General features: G+C 38.9%; 1 protein-coding gene across 1 annotated transcript in view; it reads right to left on the bottom strand.

Moving 5' to 3' along the window:
- DNAH8 (dynein axonemal heavy chain 8) overlaps positions 1-20363 on the bottom strand; it is a 318214-nt gene that overhangs the window by 246213 nt on the left and 51638 nt on the right. The window contains exons 18-22 of the mRNA XM_024766073.1: positions 17183-17370; positions 12134-12214; positions 11619-11735; positions 10684-10803; positions 319-454 (exon numbers count right to left, since the gene is read on the bottom strand). Of these exons, the coding sequence (XP_024621841.1) occupies positions 319-454; positions 10684-10803; positions 11619-11735; positions 12134-12214; positions 17183-17370 (642 nt within the window). The remainder of the gene's footprint in view (positions 1-318; positions 455-10683; positions 10804-11618; positions 11736-12133; positions 12215-17182; positions 17371-20363) is intronic.

The following is a 20363-nucleotide window of genomic DNA, read 5'->3' as shown; positions in this document are numbered from 1 at the left end:
GTGACAGCCAGCATGGTAGAATGCTGTACCAAAAAAAAAACTTAACATAGCAGGCCAGAGACTGCTATCCATGGAAGGGCCTGCTTGCAAGGTTGGTCCCCAGTAAGTATCTATGAACTTGGATTTCAGAGGGGTGCCCACCATTCCCTAATTCATAAAAAGGGCTCACTGTGCCTAAAGTGCAAACGGTGAGGTTTATGTTGAACATCTGCTCTCCTTCTGGGAGTCTGGAATTTTGGTGCCTGTCAGGCACAAGGTGCCTACTTGAGAACGTACCTGTAACACTTGTGATTGAAACATTGTAACCAGCCACATTACCTGGTAACTGTTTTGCTGTTTTCCCACTGTATTTAACTTCATAAATAGTCTCAAATATTGATATAAGTTCTTTGACAGCTTCTTCCACATGCTTACTTTTGTGGTTTAGAACCTCAGCCCATTCTTTTGTGTATGTCTATTAAATAAAGAAATGACTATTAATTTCCAGATACTTAAAACTACTGTGAAATTTATTAATACGACTTCAACTTATCAAACTCTAATGTCATTTGAAAATACCTAGAGATAGTGGCCAATAGCATAATGTTTCAGACCCCAAAGTGTCAATGGCTAAAAGCAGCTTGAGACAGCTGCTAAGTCTCAAGCAAAGAAAAGGAGAAAGAAGAAAAATTCAAAGTTTTTTTTTTTTTTTGGCCGCACACGTGGCATGCGGGATCTTAGCTCCCCGACCAGGGATCGAACCTGCGCCCCTGTAGTGGAAGCGTGGAGTCCTAACCACTGGACTGCCAGGGAAGTTGCAAATTCAAAGTTTTTTACCTTACCTGACTCATTCACACACAGAGATCTACAGTCCTATTCATATGGGCAAAAAGAAAGAAGCCTGAAGGCCTAGGAGATGAAGATGTCAAAGTCGAAAATGAGAAATGGTTTTTAAAAAGGACAATCCAGGGACTTCCCTGGTGGCACAGTGGTTAAGAATCCACCTGCCAATGCAGGGGACATGGGTTCGAGCCCTGGTCCGGGAAGATACCACATGCCACAGAGTAACGAAGCCTGTGCACCACAACTACTGAGCCTGCGCTCTAGAGCCCGTGAGCCACAACTACTGAGCCTGCGTGCCACAACTACTGAAGCCTGCGCACCTAGAGCCCGTGCTCTGACACAAGAGAAGCCACCACAATGAGAAACCTGAGCACCACAACAAAGAGTAGCCCCCACTCGCCGCAACTAGAGAAAGCCCCAACGCAGCAACAAAAGACCCAACGCAGCTAAATAAATAAATAAATAAACTTATTTTTAAAAAAAAGAAAAGAAAAAGAATGAAAAGGACAATCCAAAGTGTTGTTTTGAGATTCAAATGTGATATGGTTTTTAAATGAGCATGATGTTGTATGCCAGGCATCAATTTAAGAGCTTTATGTGTATGAACTCATTTAACTAAATGACAACCTCCTGGGATAGGTAATATTACTGTACCCATTTCACAGATGAGAAAACTGACTCTCAGAAAGAATTAAAAATTTGCCCAAGGTCACACAGTAGGTGGTAAGAATAGGGGTTTGAAACCAGCTTTGTGTGATTCTAAAAGCCTGTGCTTTTTGCATTTTGAACTTTTCTAATAGTGAGCAAAGGCTTTAGGAAGAAGTGGAGAACTAAATTCAGAAAAGAAAACTGGATTATAAAATTGAATAGGCCCTTTAACATACAATGTCCATGCGTCTTAGGAAAGAGAAAAGTAAATGGAAGCAGCCAACTTGGGCCTTCAAAATCACCTCTGCAAAGGAACCCAAGCCTATCTATGCAACCTCTCCTCAGATAAGTCTTGGGAGATCCCATATTCCCTCTGTACTGCCTTCATGTGTTCCTTTCTTGGCTACTAGATTGAGAGAGAGAGACTTGCAAGTTTGTCCCCCCCGATTTACACCACCTCATCTGCATCTGAACCCATCTTCATCTTTTCTCAGTCTCAGGGGAAACGGTGTTCCTCCTCCCACCTGAAGACACTCTCTGATCCTCCCCACCCCCACGAACTCTTCAGATTTTGCTCCATCATTCACTCATTACACCCTTTCTAATTTATTCAACACAGTGTTAAACTTTGGAATGACAATGGTAGTTGAGAGCCACTTCAGTCTAGCAAGGAAAACAAGTGTTAAGCAAGTGGACACTCACAGCTGATCATGGAAGATTGGACACACGTGTTTATTTACACACCCCCTCCACTTGCTTTGAAATTCCCTAAGAAAGAAACCAGACTACTAGTCAAACATGACAGATTAAACATATGTTTATCTTGGTAATCCCATGATATCTCTGGAAACCTAGACAAAATAACAAAAAGTCAGCTTTTATGTTAAAAGAACAGGGTCACAGGAATAAGTGGGAAGATGCCACATAAATTCTTCTGTATGTTTCCAATGCTATATAATAATAAAGTTAATGGAATTTGATAATTGGTGCGAGGACCACTGAATATCCACTTGCAAAATAATGAAACTAGATCCTGAGACCATACACAAAAACTAACTTAAAATGAAGCATAGATCTAAATGTAAGGGCGAGGGACTTCCCTGGTGGCGCAGTGGTTAAGAATCCGCCTGCCAATGCAGGGGACACGGGTTCAATCCCTGGTCCAGGAAGATCCCACATGCCGCAGAGCAACTAAGCCCTTGCGCCACAGCTACTGAGCCTGTGCTCTAGAGTCTGTGAGCCGCAACTACTGAAGTCCGTGCACCTAGAGCTCGTGCTCCACAACAGGAGAACTCACTGCAATGAGAAGCTCGCGCACCGCAATGAAGAGTAGCCCCCACTCGCCACAACTAGAGAAAGCCCGGGCACAGCAACAAAGACCCAAAGCAGCCAAAAATAAACAAATAATTTTTTCAGGTAAATAAATGTAAGGGCAAAAACTATAAAACTCTTTTAAAAAACATAAGCATGGATCTTCATGATCTTGGATTAGGCAAATTTTTCTTAGATATGACACCAAAGCAAAGCAACAGCAAAAAAATATATAGATGAATTGGACATCACCAAAATTTAAAACTTTGGGCCTTCGAAGGACACCATCAAGAAAGTGAAAAGACAACCCACAGACTGAGAGAAAATTCCGGCAATCTGATACGGGACTAGTATCTAGAACATATAAAGAACTATCACAACTGAAACATAAAAAGACAGATCATCCAATTTTAAAATGAGCAAAGGATTTGAATAGACATTTCTAAAAGAAGGTACATAGAAGGTTAATAAGCACATGAAAAAGTGTTCGACATCACTAGCCATTAGGGAAATACAAATTTAAGCCACAATGAGATACCATTTTACTCCATTAGGAAGGCTATAATCAAAAACACAAATAATAAGTGTTGGCAAGGATGCAGAGAACTTGGAACCCTCATACACTGCTGGTGGGAATGTAAAATAATGCAGCCACTTTGGAGAAGTCTACCAGTTCTTCAAAGGGTTAAACTTGGAGTTAACATATGACCCAACAATTCCACTCCTAAATATACACCCAAGAGAAATGAAAACGTGTCCTTTCAAAACTTGTACATTTATGTTCACAGCAGCATTATTCATAATGGCCAAAAAGTGGAAACAACCTATATGTCCATCAACTGATGAATGGATAACTAAAACGTGGTCCATCCATACAATGCACTATTATTCAGCAGTAAAAAGAAATGTAGTACGGATACATGGGACAATATGAATGAACTTTGAAGACACTGTGCTAAGTGACAAAAGAGCCAGTCACAAAATACCACATACTATATGATTCCCTTTGTATGAAATGCCTACAATAAGCAAATCTGTAGAGGCAGAAAGTAGAAGAGTGGCTGCCCAGGGCTAGGAGGGTTGAGAGGAAATTGGTAATGACTGCTAATGAGTATGGTATTTCTTTGGGGGTGATGAACAGTTCTAAAATTGACTGTGAGGGAGGTGCCTGGCTAGCGCTGCTGGCTCAGAAGCTCAGAGAGGGACCTCCTGAAGCTGGTACATCTGAGAGGCACACAAGGCTGATTCCGGAAAGGCTGGAAAAAGCTAGGGCCTGGAACTAGTGGCCACTGCCAGGGTGAAGAGCTATAGCTCATGTAAAGGCGTCAGCAACAAGAGGCAAAACAGGAACGAGCAAGCCCATTCTCTCTTGTCCAGCCTCCTATTGCCCCCACTGCAAAGCCTACAAGGGAGCCAGCTGGCCAAGGATAAATGTAATTTGCAGAGTCATAGAGTAGAAGGACAGATTTGAAGCTAACACAAGGTAGCTTTTTAATAATTAACATAATCTGTCCTACAACCACAATTAGGTACTCCAAGATAAGGAGGACTTGTCATTACTGCAAATAGCCCTGGTTCCCAGTATTGTCTGAAACCACTGGTTAGTGCAAACTAAATTTGTCCCCCCAAATTAGCGTTATATATAGCACGTTTCCAAAACTGATTTCTTTCCAAAGTGTTATCCAACTTGCTTTGTCATTACATATGTTATTCTGTCTTCACTGTAATGGTCCACCTCGTGATAGGCTTGTGGGAAGGCAGCCCATGTGTTACTAGATCTTAGATCCCTCTAGGGCAAGTGACTGGGGCATACTGATTGACAAAGGTGCTCTTCAAAGTTCCACTTCCTGTATTTTGACTTGTGCCATCAATGTAACCAGCACATTCACACTCAGTCACCTTTAACCGATCCTAATTTGCCTCGTTTGTGTGATTCATTTCTTTTTCTATGCACATGAAAGTTTTTTGTTCGTATGTTCAAAGTAAATTTTCTTTGGTAGTGTGAATTTCACCCCACTGAGCAGTGGATAGTGTCAGAACTGTTACGTGCACATACCAATAGAAATGATTTTCATTGTAAAGGAGACAAAATGAAGGAAACCAATGTAGAAATTTCCCTACTCCTTCATAGGCTGTTCGTTTATAAGTAAGACCTGGTATGAAGTATATACTGTCGGATTCTAGAATGAGTGAGAAGAAAATGACAAGGAGGAAATTACCCCTCATCCCCAGGCAGGAAACAGGAGACTTTTTTGGAAAATTTCAATTGGTGAAAAAAGACCCACACAGCATTTGAAGGGCTCTCCGTCCTAGAATAACACGGAGCCCAGGAAATAGGGCAGACTCTATTTGCCAACTCAAGAAATAGTACCCCAAGTATATTAGTTAGAGATGCAGAAATAATACTATAAGAATAGCTAAAAGAAAAAAAAAAAAAAAAGAATAGCTAAAAGTTAACAATGAGTGCCTTTCCTAGCACCTAGGTTGTGCTCTCCAAATACCATTTTCCACAAGTAACACTGAAAGGTATGAGGGCTGACTGGAAAAATGAGTAACCAGGGCAGGAAATGTGCAAGATAAGCCTAAGATTTCCTACGGTTCCAGGAAGCAGGAAAGCTTTCAAAGACTACTGGAGTCATATCAAAAACACAGAAGCCAGCCTGTAGAATTCCACTGGACAAAGATGAGAAAATTTAAACATAAAAAAGAATAATGACTGCAATGGACTGAATCCCTCAAATATATAATAATCCATATATTCATAATGATCTTTAAATAATTTAAACCGCAATGGGTATTTTAGCCAACTCATTATTTTGAAAACTGGTATATAAAAGAAAAACTGAAGCATTGAACCTGACTTTTCTGTACAAACATTATTTCACAGTAACTAACCAGATAATGAGGGAAATTTCTTCTTTATAGAAATATTTTATCCATAAATGCTAAAATTAGAAAATCAACATTTTGCAATCTCTAGGCAACAATAATGGCTCTAGGCAATAATAATCAAAGGCTGCTAAACTCTTCAGGTGAAAGGTCGGTGGGAAACTTTATGATAATAGATAAAGCTGACTGCACCTCAGCGCACTAATTAACCTTAATATCACGAAAAGGGAAACAGCCTGGTAAAATGTGCCTCCTGATGTAATGCAATAGGAAGTACACAGTGTCACCTGTGGACTATTCAGTCAGGAAAAGAAAAAGTAATTGAACCTGAACTGAATCAATCCTCCAGAGCTAATTAAAATATACAGGAAACTCAGGGGATAGAAGAATATGTTAATATGCTAAATCATACTACTAGGATATGATCAGCAAAATTTAGAACATGGAAAATTCTATAGGACAAATGATCCCATTTCTTCAATAAATGAAGAGCATAAAAAGAAGGAAGATGGAAAAAAAAAAAACTTGAAAAGACATTTCCCCAAAGAAATATACAAATGGTCAATAAACACATGAAAAGACGCTCAGCATCAGTAGTCATTAGGAAAAGGCAAATCAAAACCACAATGAGACTTCGTACCCATTCAGATTATTATGAAAAATGCTTTATTTTAAAAATGGAAAATAACAACTGTCAGCAAGCAGGTGGAGAAATTGGAACCCTTGTTGCACATTGCTGGTGGGAAGGTAAAATGGTATGGCCACCGTGGAAAAATATCTGGTGATTTCTCAAAAGCTAAACATAGAATTAACATGTGATCCAGAAATTCCACTCTGAGTATATACTCAAAAGAACTGAAAGTAGGGAGTCAGATAATTATACACTAGTGCTCACACTAGCTTAATTCACAATAGCTAACCCAAACGTCTACCAACAGATGAATGGATAAACACAATGTGGCATATCTATACAATGGAATATTATCCAGCTCTAAAAAGGAATCAAATTCTGATACATGCTACAATATGGATTAACCTTGTGCTAAGTGAAATAAGGCAGATACAAAAGGACAATGTCGTATGATTTCACTTACATGACATACATAGAATAGGCAAATTCATACAGATAGAAAGTAGAATAGAGGTTACCACGGTCTGGGGTGGAGGGGAGGGAAATGGGAAATTATTGTTTAATAGGTACAGAGTTCCTGTGTAGATGATAATAAAAAGTTCTGGAAGCAGATGGTGGTAATGGTTACAGAACACTGTGAATGTACTTAATGCCACTGAACTGTACACTAAAAAAATGGTTAAAATTATAAATTTTGTGTTATGTATATTTTACTGCAATAAAAAAGATACAAGCAAAGAAAGGGGAGATGATGAAAAGAAACTTAAGAGGTATATGAATCAAATGCAATGTGTGAATCTGTTTAGTTCCTAATTCAAACACATCAACTCTAAAAAGAAAGTTTCTACGAAAGTTAAATATATTCATGATCTATGACTATGACCCAGCAATTTCACTTATGGGAATATACCCACCAAAATAGGTGCTTAGGTTCACACAAAAAAAACCATGTACAAGAATGCTCAGTGTATAATCAAAAGCTATGAACTACCTAGATGCCTTCAACAGTAGAACAGATACATAAATTGTAATAAACTCAGAAATTTAAATACTAGTCAGCAATGAATGAGAATGAAAGAACCCACTATCGCACCCAACTACACAGATGAATCTCACAGACCCTGAGCAAAATAAGCCAGACATAAAGAATATGTGTGGGACTTCCCTGGCAGTCCCGTAGGAAAGACTTTGCCTTCCAATGCAGGGGGCGCGGGTTCGATCACTGGTCGGGGAAGCTAAGATCCCACATGCCTCGTGGGCAAAACACCAAAACATAAAATAGAAGCAATAACACAACAAATTCAATAAAGGCTTTAAAAATGGTCCACATCAAAAAAAAAAACTTTGAAAACAAGAATATATGCTGCATGATTCCATTTATGTGAAGTTCAAAAACAGGTAAAGCTAATATACAGTGACAGAAGCCAAAATGGTGATTACTTTGGGGTGGAGGATGTTTGTTGCCTGGAATGGAGCAGGAGGGAACCACTTGCAGTGAAGGAAATGCTCAATATCTTGCTCTTGGATTGGGACTTCCCTGGTGGTCCAGTGGTAAAGAATCCACCTTACAATGCAGGGAACGCGGGTTCGAACCCTGGTCAGGGAACTAGGATCCCACATACCACGGGGCAACTAAGCCCACGCACCACAACTACTGAGCTCGTGCGCCTCAACTAGAGAAGAGAAAACCCACATGCCACAACTAGAGAGAAGCCTGCGCACCGCAGGCCTCAACGAAGATCCTGTGTGCCACAACTAAGGCCTGACGCAGCCAAAAATAAGTAAATTAATAATAAATAAACCTTAAAAAAAAAATCTTGCTCTTGGAGAAGGTTACAAGGGTGTGTCATATGTAAACATTCACTGAATAGTGCACTTAAGATTTGTGCAATCTGCTGTATACACATTATATCTCACACACACAAAAAAAGACATAGGCCTAAAATGAAAAGTAAGCTGAAGCTACAGCTTTTGTAGGTTTTTTCCCCATAACCAAAAAACCACATGAGGCCTTGGATCCCTTCACAAGGGTAGGAGGTTGGAACCCTTCCCCTTCCCCCACATGTCACCAGGCAAATCAAGGGCTACGGTCTCAAGCACAGTTAGCAACCTTGGTTGAGGCTCTGGGGTAGACAGACAACGTCTCCCTTGGAAATTTACAACCACTAGCTCACCTCACACAGGTTTAGGACTTGAGATTATATCTATACTACCTTGGAGTTTTGGAAATTCTATCGTGTGAGAAACTAACTCAAACTATCGACTGAGTTGGTAAAACTCCTAGGTACCACACAGGAGCAAATAAAGAGACAGGCTCTCAACTAAACAGACATGTGCAAATTAGCTCACAATCCAAAATATTAAAAACATGAAGACACAAGCCACCCTGAGCAAGATTTGACAGAGACAGCAAAGAGCAGAATTAGACCTCCAATTTCTTCAGATAATGGGACTGTTATAAAATATGTTTTAAATATCTAAATGAAGAAGTAGAATTTAAAAAGAGAAAGGAAGAAGATTATATAAAAGACCACATATATTTGAAAAAGAATAAAAAGTAACTTCAAGAAACAGATAAGTAAATTTGGGTAAATAGAAAATTCAAAGTAAGAGGGTAGAGAGTAGAAGTATACCCAAATATATTGATAGGATAAATGTGAATAGACTAAAATTACCAATTTTTAAAAAACAGAGATTTTTCAGAGTAGATTAAAAACAAAATCCAGCTAAATGTTCTTTACAAGAGAAAACCTAAAATAGGAGAACCCAGAAAGGCTGAAAATAACAGAATACAGAAAGATATATCTGGATAATAATAACCACAAAGAGCTGGTGTAACTACACTGATAGCAAACAAAACAGACTTTAAGGATAAAAAGCTTAACAATGATAATAGAGAAAAATGGCCAGGAAGATATAATCATTTTAAACTTGCATACTCTGAACACAGGATGTTATCATTGGTCATTTAGTGTTGTTTCCGTTACAGCCAAGGCCCCAACGCTGAAAACAAATGCTTTTAAGTTCCTACACATTATGAAAAAGGCAGTTTATCCAAAGGTAGCAGGGGAGGTAACCCTCAGCACATTGCCCGCCTTGAGGTTATAGAAGGGAAGTTTGATCATTGATAGAGATTTGGTAGAAATAAGTGAAGGGAATTTCAAAAGAGCTACTCAGAGACCTTGATCCATGACCTCTACAATCTGGGAATAGAGGGGATTCCCCATGCCTAAGTAGTCCTGAAACAAGAGGCTGGCTGGCTGCCCAAAAAGCACAGAAAGGTGTCCTGGGAAGAAGCAGCTGCATTTCCATAGAAAGAGAGGCAAAGGCACCTGTTTCCCATGGGTCAGGTTAGATCCCTTGAGATGGAGCCATCCTTGGTTGTCTTGAAAAGGACATTAGCAAGGTGACCCAAACCAGCAAGGTGGGGGTAGCTGAAGCACAAGGCAGGCAAGAAAGAAAAATGCCTTCACTTTACGTTTTGAACAAAACATAAAGTGAGTGCTTTTGAGAAAGACTGTGTTATATGCCAGGCCTCAAAAATGATTAGACAGGGTTCCTGTCTTTGTGCTTTTGAGCCAATGGAGGATAAATAGGTAATCAAATAAGATCACTATAATGTGATGCTGAGGAGGTTAGGTGGGTGCCACCGCCACTGAAGGATTTAAGCTGGGGAGTTTCCACAATCAGCTTTGGTGGCAAGGTGGAGGATGATGGATATGATGGGGCCAAATATGGCGGCAGAGAAACCAGTTAGATCACAACATCACATGCTCAACTCAGATGAGCATTAAAGGCCTGATCTGGAGTTCAGGCTTCTTGAGCATGAGCTTACACGTTCTCCTTGCGTGGCCCTTGCGATAAACCTTTCTCTGCTCAAAAATTAAATAAATAAAAGCATGACCTAAGAAAAGGGTAGTAGGTATGGAAAAGAAGAGGCAATTCAAGCAGAATCTTAGTAAGAGGCAAAACCTGGCTAAGCCCTAAAAGACTGACTGGGTTTGGGGATGCAAGTGAGGAGAGGAGGCTGGATGACGCCCAGGTGTATGGATGACTTAAGGGGAAAGGATGTGGTAGTTAAAACCATGAGTGTAGATGATATTGCCCTGGGAGCATGCACAGAGGAAGAAGAGCAGTGAGCACTGACAGGACCCAAGGGGACTCCAGCATGAGGCTGAGGACATTTTTAAGATAATGTCTAAGGTGTGACCCTGGGCTTGAGCTGTTGATATCTTATAAGTCTTTGGAGCTGAGGATGTCCAAAAAGCCCCCAGAATGTCTAAATGCCATGGACAGAGATTTCTACGTTTAGATTGCAAATTCACATTTTAGGTTTATGAGCCAATATTTCTATGAATAAAATATAATACATAAATGCATACCTCATTGAGTGTCAACATATCTTCTACTCTGGTAGCACCGCTTTCCGGCAGGGAAATTAACACTGTTTTGGCTATCTCCTTTAGAACTGTATCAATATGCATTTCACACAAGTCATTGATCTACCAATGAGAAAAACACACATAGAAGAAAAATCCTCTTTCATCCAAAATGCCCTTGAGTTACAAATTGATTTAGAGGGCTATATCTGGAAACTTGCAGCCTGAGACAAGCATAATTTGGTGGGAATTTTAGGAGTACATCTGCGCTTGACATGGAACTGAAGTTTAACTGAGCAGCAACATGTGCCATGACCTCATATGCGTTATCTCCTTCAGTCCCCATTCCAGCCCATGAATCATTACTATCCCAGTTTTACAGCTAGAGAAACCAAGGCTCAGATAAGTCAAGTAACCCAGGGAGGAACACACAGCTGGTGAAACTCAAAGAATCCTACCTCAGTTTATCTGACTCCCAAGCCTCTGGGTTTTGTCCATAACACTATGCTACCCCCACAGACAGACCAGCACATCTAAAAAGATCCGCATGTTTCATGTAGCAAACATATCAGAAATCAATAGACAGTCTCCAACTGGATGACTACCTCATCTAATTAACATTAGATGCCTTAAAATGTAAGCACTCCATCCTGCCATCTTGCACAGTCTACAACTATTCCATTTTCTAAACTACGCTGTGGTGTTGAACCATCGTTTTAACATATTGAAGGCAAGGTAATCTGGGGACAAGAACAAGGCAACCCTAAATGAAAAGGCCCCAAATCAGTTAAAGAAACATAAAGCTTTTTTTTTTTTAACGTAATGGATGTTCTTTTAGTTAAGAGTCACACCCTTTAAAGAGCTTTCATAGGTAATCAAACCATTACTTACAGCCTGAGTATTAATGTATGTAGTTTTTAAAAATGTATCCATCATACCTTCTTTAAGAGTTGATTGAACATATCCAAAACTGAGTCAACTTCTTGAAAAAAGCTTTCTAGTGTTAAAGATGACCATGTCAATATTGTGAGCCCTTGTCTCAACACAGATTCCACCTAGAAAAAGAGAAAAACAGTTTCCATTGTTAAAAAGGAGCATCTGCATTTATTAAAAAGGCTGCCTTTTATTACCTGGAAATATTACAGGCTGTATTTCCTTAATTCTATTTCTCTTCCATTATACCTAGTAAAGGTGACATTTTGTTTTTAATCATCTTTGGCTGTCCATAAAGCAATCATGGATTCTTAGAAAGTGCTCATTATTTAGATTTATTTGTTTTTCAAAGGCAACAAAACTTAAGACAAGAAATCATCCTGTAGGGAAAATAGAGCTATAAAGTTGAAGTAGAAAGAGGGTTTTGGCAAGAATAGATGTTCTAAAATCCATTATCTGTAGAACTGGAATCTAATTTGAAACGACAGGGAAGTCAATATAAGCCTTCAATATTACCAACCTTTTTCACTTTAGGGGTCATCAGATTGACAAACACAGGAGGCACTTCCTGACATAACTCATCATAATACTGCAGAAGACCCTGTTAAAAGTCAAAATGGCATGTTTTACTTTATTTTAAAGCAACAGTCATATTTTGATTCATACCCGGAAGGTTTCATTTTACCTGTTTCCTCATAGCCCTGAAAGATGGAGGCTGACTATTTATACTAATTTGCTATACTTTTTCCTCACCTGTAAATTACCTGGGCATCCCCTTTAAACAGTAAGTCATTGGAGATTCCTAGATTTACATTTTTCATAATTATTATTTGTCTTTCTAGATTTATGCCATTTTAAACGGTTTGGACAATTATTTTTTCGTTATGTCTGTCATTACACATTTTCACCCTTTCTGTTCCCTGTCTTCTGACATATTACAGCATACTTATCACTGATGCCACACTTGTTTTCTTGAATCAGAATAAATGTACACACAAAGCTATTCTATTTTCTTTTAGATATTTTTTACAGATGAACCATGATGATCAATTTTTTACCATTTTGTAACTTATTGCACTGTGATGGGAGATGTGGTTTCAAGTTAATTCTTCCCCAAATTAATAATATGAAACTGTTGCAATGTTTACTTAATAGCTTCAAAGTTATTAATTCCTTTCCTCCTTTTCTCTTACTTGTAGTTGAACTTTTATTTACACTTGACACTTGGCAAAGGACTTTGACTTTCATCATATTATTCAATACTAACTAAAATCCTGTAAGATTCAATGCATGTGATATTAACCTCAATTTATAAACAGTACTTTGACATTCAGTCATGTAAAGTCGCAACTAACCAGTACGAAAACCTAGGGCTTTTGATGCTGAAGCCAAGTTTTCACAATGCCAACATTCCTCTGAGGTTTTTTAAAGGAACATTTATTTATCTATTTACTGGCTGCATTGGGTCTTCCTTGCTGCACATGGGCTTTCTCTAGCTGTGGTGAGCGGGGCTACTCTTCCTTACGGTGCACAGGCTTCTCATTGCGGTGGCTTCTCTTGTTGCGGAGCATGGGCTCTAGGTGCGCGGGTTTCAGTAGCTGTGGCTCGCAGGCTCTATAGCACAGGCTCAGTAGTTAACGGCACACGGGCTTAGTTGCTCCGCAGCATGTGGGATCTTCCTGGACCAGGGATCGAACCCATGTCCCCTGCATTGTCAGGCGGATTCTTAACCACTATGCCACCAGGGTAAGTCCAGGTTTTTAAATATATATATGTGTGTGTGTATATATATGTATATAATATTTTGGTAAGAGCTAAAACTATTAAACTCCTAGAACAAAGCATATGCATACATCTTTGTGACCTTGGATTCAGCAATGATTTCTTAGAAATGACACTAAAATCACAGGGGACAAAAGATAAAGTAGATAAATTGGACCTTATCAAAATTTTTAAATGTTTGTGCTTTAAAGGATACTATCAAGAAAATGAAAAGAGGGGACTTCCCTAGTAGCACAGCGGATAAGACTCTGCGCTCCCAATGCAGGGGGCCCGGGTTTGATCCCTGGTCAGAGAACTAGATCCCACATGTAGGCCGCAACTAAGAGTTCGCATGCCACAACTATGGATTCTGCATACCACAGCTAAGAAGCTGGCAAGCTGCAACTAAGAAGCCAGTGAGCTGCAACTAAGGAGTCCTGGAGCCACAACTAAGGAGCCCACCTGCTGCAACTAAGACCCAGTGTAACCAAATAAATAAATAAATATTTTTTAATAAAACCCATTCTTAATTAGCTTGGCTTATAAAAAAGAAAAAAGAAATGAAAAAATCCACAGAACAGAAGAAAATATCTGCAAATCATGTTTCTGATAAAGAATTTGAATGTATAATGAATTCTCACAACTCAATAATAAAAAAAGACAAATAACTCAATTTTTAAATGGGTAGCGATTTGAATAGACACCCCGCCAAAGATCTACAAATGGCCAATATGCACGTGAAAACATCCTCAACATCAACAGCCATGAAGAAACGCAAATCAAAACCACATGCAAATACCCCTTCACATCCAAATGATGTTTAAATGAAAAAGACAGACAGTTACAAGTGTTGGCAAGGATGTGGAGAAAGTGGAACCATCATCCACTGCTGGTGCACATATAAAATAATGCATGCAGCCTTTTTGGAAAACAGAGTGTGTCAGTTATTCAAAAGGTTAAACATAGAGTTACGAAGTTAATGAAACCCAGCAATTTCACTCCTAGTTTATATTCCTAAGAGAATGAAAATATATGTCCACTCAAAAGCTTGTATACAAATGTTCACAGCAGCATAACTCATAATGCAAAAAAGTGAAAATAACCCAGATGTCCATCAACTGATGAATGGATGCCTAAAATGTGGTATAACCACACAATGGAATATTATTTAGCCATAAAAAAGAATAAGGTACTGATCCATGGAACAATATGAACGAACTTTGAAAATATTGTGCTAGGTTAAAGAAGCGAATCACAAAACGCCACATATTGAATGATTCCATTTGTATGAAATGCCCAGAATAGGCAAATCCATAGAGACAGTAAGTAGATTAGTGGTTGCCAGGGGAAGATGTAGAAAGAGTTAGGGGAACATGGGGAGTGACTGCTAACGGATATGGGGCTTCTTTTGGGAATGATGAAAATGTTCTAAAATTGATGGTGATTGTGCAAGTGTGTGAATATACTAACACCATTAAACTGTACACTTAAAATGGATAAATTGTATGGTATGTGAATTATATCTCAATAAGCTTGTTACTTTTAAAAAATGGTTTTGAGACTCTCTATTCTAATACTCTGATCTTTTTTGTTGTTGCTCCATTTTACACCACAATGTTGAAAATCACTTTCCACTCATGTCATTTTACAGTCATACTACTTCATTAATTTATATCCTACTAGTATCATTAAACGTATTATAAAATATAATACACTTAATCTATAAAATTATAATACTAAGAATTTTTTAAACTCAGTATTCATCATTGTTGTTATCCAGAAGTCTAAATCTGATTCCTGATAATCCTTTCACTTCCTTCCCTTTTGTTTGCATGTCAGTATTTTAATGCTATCAAGAATCAACAATGGAACAGAATAGAGCCCAGAAATAAACCCATGCATATATGGTCAATTCATTTACAAACAACCAAGAGTATACTAAGAAGTCAGAAATATTCAGTGGTGAAAGGACAATCTCTTCAGTAAGTGATATTGGGAAAACTGGACAGCCACATGCAAAAGAATGAAACTGGACCACTATCTTATACTGTACACAAAAATAAACTCAAAATGGATTAAAGCCTGAAATTTAAGACCCGAAACCATAAAACTCCTAGAAGTAAACATAGGGGGTAAACTTCTTGACATCAGTCTTGGCCATGATTTTTTTGGATTTAACACCAAAAGCACAAGCAGCAAAAGCAAAAATAAATGAGACTACATCAAACTAAAAAGCTTCCTCATTTTGTTTTCATCAACTAAATGAAAAGACAACCTATGGTAAAATACTTACAAATCATATATGTGATAAGGGGTTAATATCCAAAATACATAAAGAACTCACAAAACTCAATAGCAAACAATCCAGTTAAAACATGGGCAAAGGAACTGAATAGACATTTTTCTGAAGAAGACATAAAAATGGCCAATAGGAACATGAAAAATTGTTCACCTTCACTAATCACCAGGGAAATGCAAATCAAAACCATAGTGAGACACCACCTCACAGCTATCAGAATAGCTATTATCAAAAAAAAGATAACAAATAACAAATGCTGGTGAGGATGTGGAGAGTAAGGAACCCTCAGGCACTGTTGGCGGGAATGTAAATTGGTGCAACCATTATGGAAAACAGTATGGAGGTTCCTCAAAAAACCAAAGTAGAACTACTATATGATCCAGCAATCCCACTTCTGGGATTTTATCCAAAGAATATAAGAATACTAATTTGAAAATATATATGCACTCCAATGTTCATTGCAGCATTATTCACAACAGCCAAAATATGGAAACAACCATCCATCAGTGGATGAAGGGATAAAGAGGTGATATACACACAATGGAATATTATTCAACCATGAGAAAGAAGGACATCCTGCCATTTGTGACAACATGGATGGACCTTGAGGGCATTATGCTAAGTGAAATAAGTCAGACAGAGGAAGACAAACTGTATAATATCACTTATATGTGGAATCTAAAAAATCCAACACAGAGTAGAAAAGTAGTTGCCAGGGGTAGGGGAAATAGGGAGGTATTAGTAAAAAGGTACAAACTTTCAGCTATAAGACAAATAAGATATGAGAATCTAATGTATAACATGGTGACTAGTTGATAACACCGTTATCGTACAATTGAAATCTGCTAAGAGAGAACTTAAATGTTCTCACCAATATATATATAGTGATGGATGTGTTAGTTAACTGACTAGGTGGAAGGAATCCTTTCACAATATATATGTATATCAAATCATCACAATGTACACTTTAATTATCTTACAATTTTGTCAATTAACCCTCAAATTCTCACCAATATATATATAGTGATGGATGTGTTAGTTAACTGACTAGGTGGAAGGAATCCTTTCACAATATATATGTATATCAAATCATCACAATGTACACTTTAATTATCTTACAATTTTATTTGTCAATTAACCCTCAATAAAGCTGAAATAATTAAAAGAATCAACATAATAACAAATTCCTCCCCAATGCTGCATTAGCACAACTGCAAAGGTATCTTTTTCTTTAAAAAAAAAAAAATACAGGGCTTCCCTGGTGGCGCAGTGGTTGAGAGTCCGCCTGCCGATGCAGGGGACGCGGGTTCGTGCCCCGGTCCGGGAAGATCCCACGTGCCGCGGAGCGGCTGGGCCCGTGAGCCATGGCCGCTGAGCCTGCGCGTCCGGAGCCTGTGCTCCGCAACGGGAGAGGCCACAACAGTGAGAGGCCCGCGTACCGCAAAAAAAAAAAAAAATACAAAAAAAAAAAACTCTTTCAAAATAACCAGAAAATAGAATCCATCTTACCTGCAAGTACAATTTATCTCCTTTCAATTTACTTTCCAATTTTAGCAATCTCTTTGCCTGTTCTGGTACATCCAGCTTCATTTTTATCATGCATTTAGTTTCCCGAACAACTTCCAAAATTTTGGGATCAAAATTAACCAGCAACTTCCCCGTTTCTGGATGTCGCACAAGAAGTGTGGCTTGCAAAGCTACAAATAAACAATTATTGACATAACTTATTCTAGATTTCTGTTATTCTAGATTTCTGCTTCCAGCCCTGTTTACATGCCTGTCTTCACCATTGAACTACTGACTTCTTAAGAATAGAACAATAGTTTTGGATATCCCAGGTGCTAAGGCACAGTATCTGATACACAGTCAGTGCTCAAAACGTAGATAAACGAATACAGAGTATCTGCAAACTATAAAATCAGATCCAGAGAGGTAAAAATGGACCAAGAATGGTTAGCCTTTGTGCTATGAACTGCGATACTTTTCTGAGTGGGTCTAAAAGGGTTGTAATACAATGTCAGTTTATTTTTATGGATTGTGACTGGGAGAGAGAACTGGAAGATGTGTCCAACTACAAAATATGACACACTTCATAGATTTCAAACCCTTTTCTACACCTAACTCCAAAGTGGCTTCTTTAAGGAGGTTTATCTGACTTAAATTGATAACTAGGCTCAGTATCAGTAAGAAATATTTATTAAACACCATTGAGTTGTGAACTCCTAGAATGTAGAGGAAGATATTTTTTAGCCTACACCTGAGTTACTACATGAACATCATTCATATAAATAGGCACTTTCAGATATGTTTTTTATTGAGAATTGAAATACATAATCCCAAATGCTTCATGCTGAATAGCCTTAGATCATTTGTTATCCTAACATGAATTACTTCTAGAGGCATATTAATAACACACTTATAGACTAGTATGTGCCAGCTTGAGTTGCATTTTATATTAACAAACACTGATAACATGAGAATTGGACATGTATCTTCCAAGCCTCACATTACTTCACAGACTATGGCTGCATCAAATTTCTAGTAAAGCAAAATAGACTGTATCTCTCTTTGAAGTTAGCTGACTTTTACTCAACAAATAAAATTACTCTTGATATGATTCTTAATGATGCTGGTTTCATGAAGATTTCAACTAAAAACTTTACCCAATTCATTTGGAATCTTTTTAAAATTTGGCTAGAAATCATTTATCCTCCCAAGTAAATTCCAAAATAACGTTGGGACATTCCAGTAATGAAATTTGTGTTCCTCAAGACAGTTCTGAGCTTCCTTGACAGGACAAAATGGTCAGCAAGACCACTAATAATAATGACAGCCAGGGCATCCCTGGTGGCGCAGTGGTTGAGAGTCCACCTGCCAATGCAGGGGACACGGGTTCGAGCACTGGTCTGGGAGGATCCCACATGCCGCGGAGCAACTAGTCCCGTGAGCTACAACTACTGAGCCTGCGCGTCTGCAGCCTGTGCTCCGCAACAAGAAAGGCCGCGATAGCGAGAGGCCCGCGCACCGCAATGAAGAGTGGCCCCCGCTTGCCACAGCTAGGGAAAGCCCTCGCACAGAAACGAAGACCCAACACAGCAAAAATAAATTAATTAATTAATAAACTCCTACCCCCAATGTCTTCAAAAAAAAAAAAAAAAATGACAGCCAGGAAGTCTGCTCCAGGACTGAGTGAACATTCTATGTGAATCATCATTAGAGAAACTTTATACAGCAAATCAAAAGGAGGCCAATACTAGTTCTCCAATTATTATTCCAAGTTTCTATATGGTTAAGTATAGTTACATCAATATAACAACAAGAAGCCTTCCAGAGCAATTCATTTCCACTAGCCTGTGTTCACATGAAAGGCATGTTTGAATCCTCGCCCTGCCACTCCCTAGCTCTGTGATCTTGGGCAAGTTACTTAACTTCTCAGTACCTCAGTTTCCTCATCTGTAAAATGAGGATAATAATAATTCCTCAGAGGGTTGCCATGAGAATCAAAGGAGGTTGTATATGTAAAGTGCTTAGACACAGCCTGGCATATGATAAATATTATATAAATGTTAACTATGACTGTTACTGAAAGGACACAAAGATGAAACAGACACAGAGAGTATTCCTGGAATGTGTAGGGGAGATAAGACAGATCTATAAAGCAACAAATGTCATGATAAAGTGTGGGGGGGGGGGGCCTCTGGAGGGGGAAGACATTATTATCGGCCAGGAAGAATAAAGAAGGGCTTTATAGATCAGGGGATTGTTGAACTTTTTATGGAATGTGTGCAGATAAGAGGAAAAATCAGCAGGACAAAAACAATTTAGAAAAGTGCATAGTATTGTAGAAGCAGAACAGTACATGCTCCATATTTCAATTGCTAAAAATGCTCTTTGCTCTCTTCTATAATGTGAATTATAACCTTCTTTTAATGCTCCTTTGAGACCGTTGCTCCATTAGCAGGTTTTCATTAGGATCCATAGGGCCCTACCATGTGCATTACCCAGAAACAGCTCGCCTGATAGAATTGGTGTATTTAAGGCTTAACTAAGGTGCCAGTTGGGAAGACATCCTGCAGGGTTGAAGCCCTGTCCTCCAGGATGCAATCATGCAGTGGATCAATGGCCTGTATATAGTGCTGTGGCCCCAACAGCTAAAGTACATGGGTCTGGAACCAAGAGTCAGAACTAGGAGTGGCCCCTCTCACCATCACTCCCAGTGAGCCGACCTCCGAATTTGTGCTTCCTATGCCTGCAATTCTGTGCTCTGCTGAAGTGGAGATCCTGGTGTGGGAGGGAGAAACTTTCCTACCAGGGGACACAGTCAGGGTTCCACCAAGGTTACGAATAAGAGGTTAAGGTAAATATGAGACAAAGCAGGAACCTGAACTGACCAACAACTGAGCCCACACAATAACAACAACATCCCAGGTGATGTCAGCATAGATGGATGATGGCTTAAAACCATCCATCCCTGCACCTCACACTTAACTCTTCCCAACACCTTGGCACCCCTCAGAGGTACTTGAACACAGCCCTAATACTCTTAATTTAATGGAGATCAGAACTGAAGTTAAATTCAGTTACAGGAAGAGAAAGAAAGGGAGGGAGGGAGGAAGAGAGGAGGGGAAAAAAGGAAGGGCGGGAGGAAGGAAGGAAGGGAGGAAAGGAGGAGAGAGGGAGAAAAGAAGGA

The sequence above is a fragment of the Neophocaena asiaeorientalis genome, unplaced genomic scaffold (assembly GCF_003031525.2).
Source record: "Neophocaena asiaeorientalis asiaeorientalis breed wild unplaced genomic scaffold, Neophocaena_asiaeorientalis_V1.1 scaffold46, whole genome shotgun sequence".
In the NCBI taxonomy this organism is placed as follows: Eukaryota; Metazoa; Chordata; class Mammalia; order Artiodactyla; family Phocoenidae; genus Neophocaena; species Neophocaena asiaeorientalis.
This window is presented reverse-complemented; position numbering and strand designations above follow the sequence as displayed.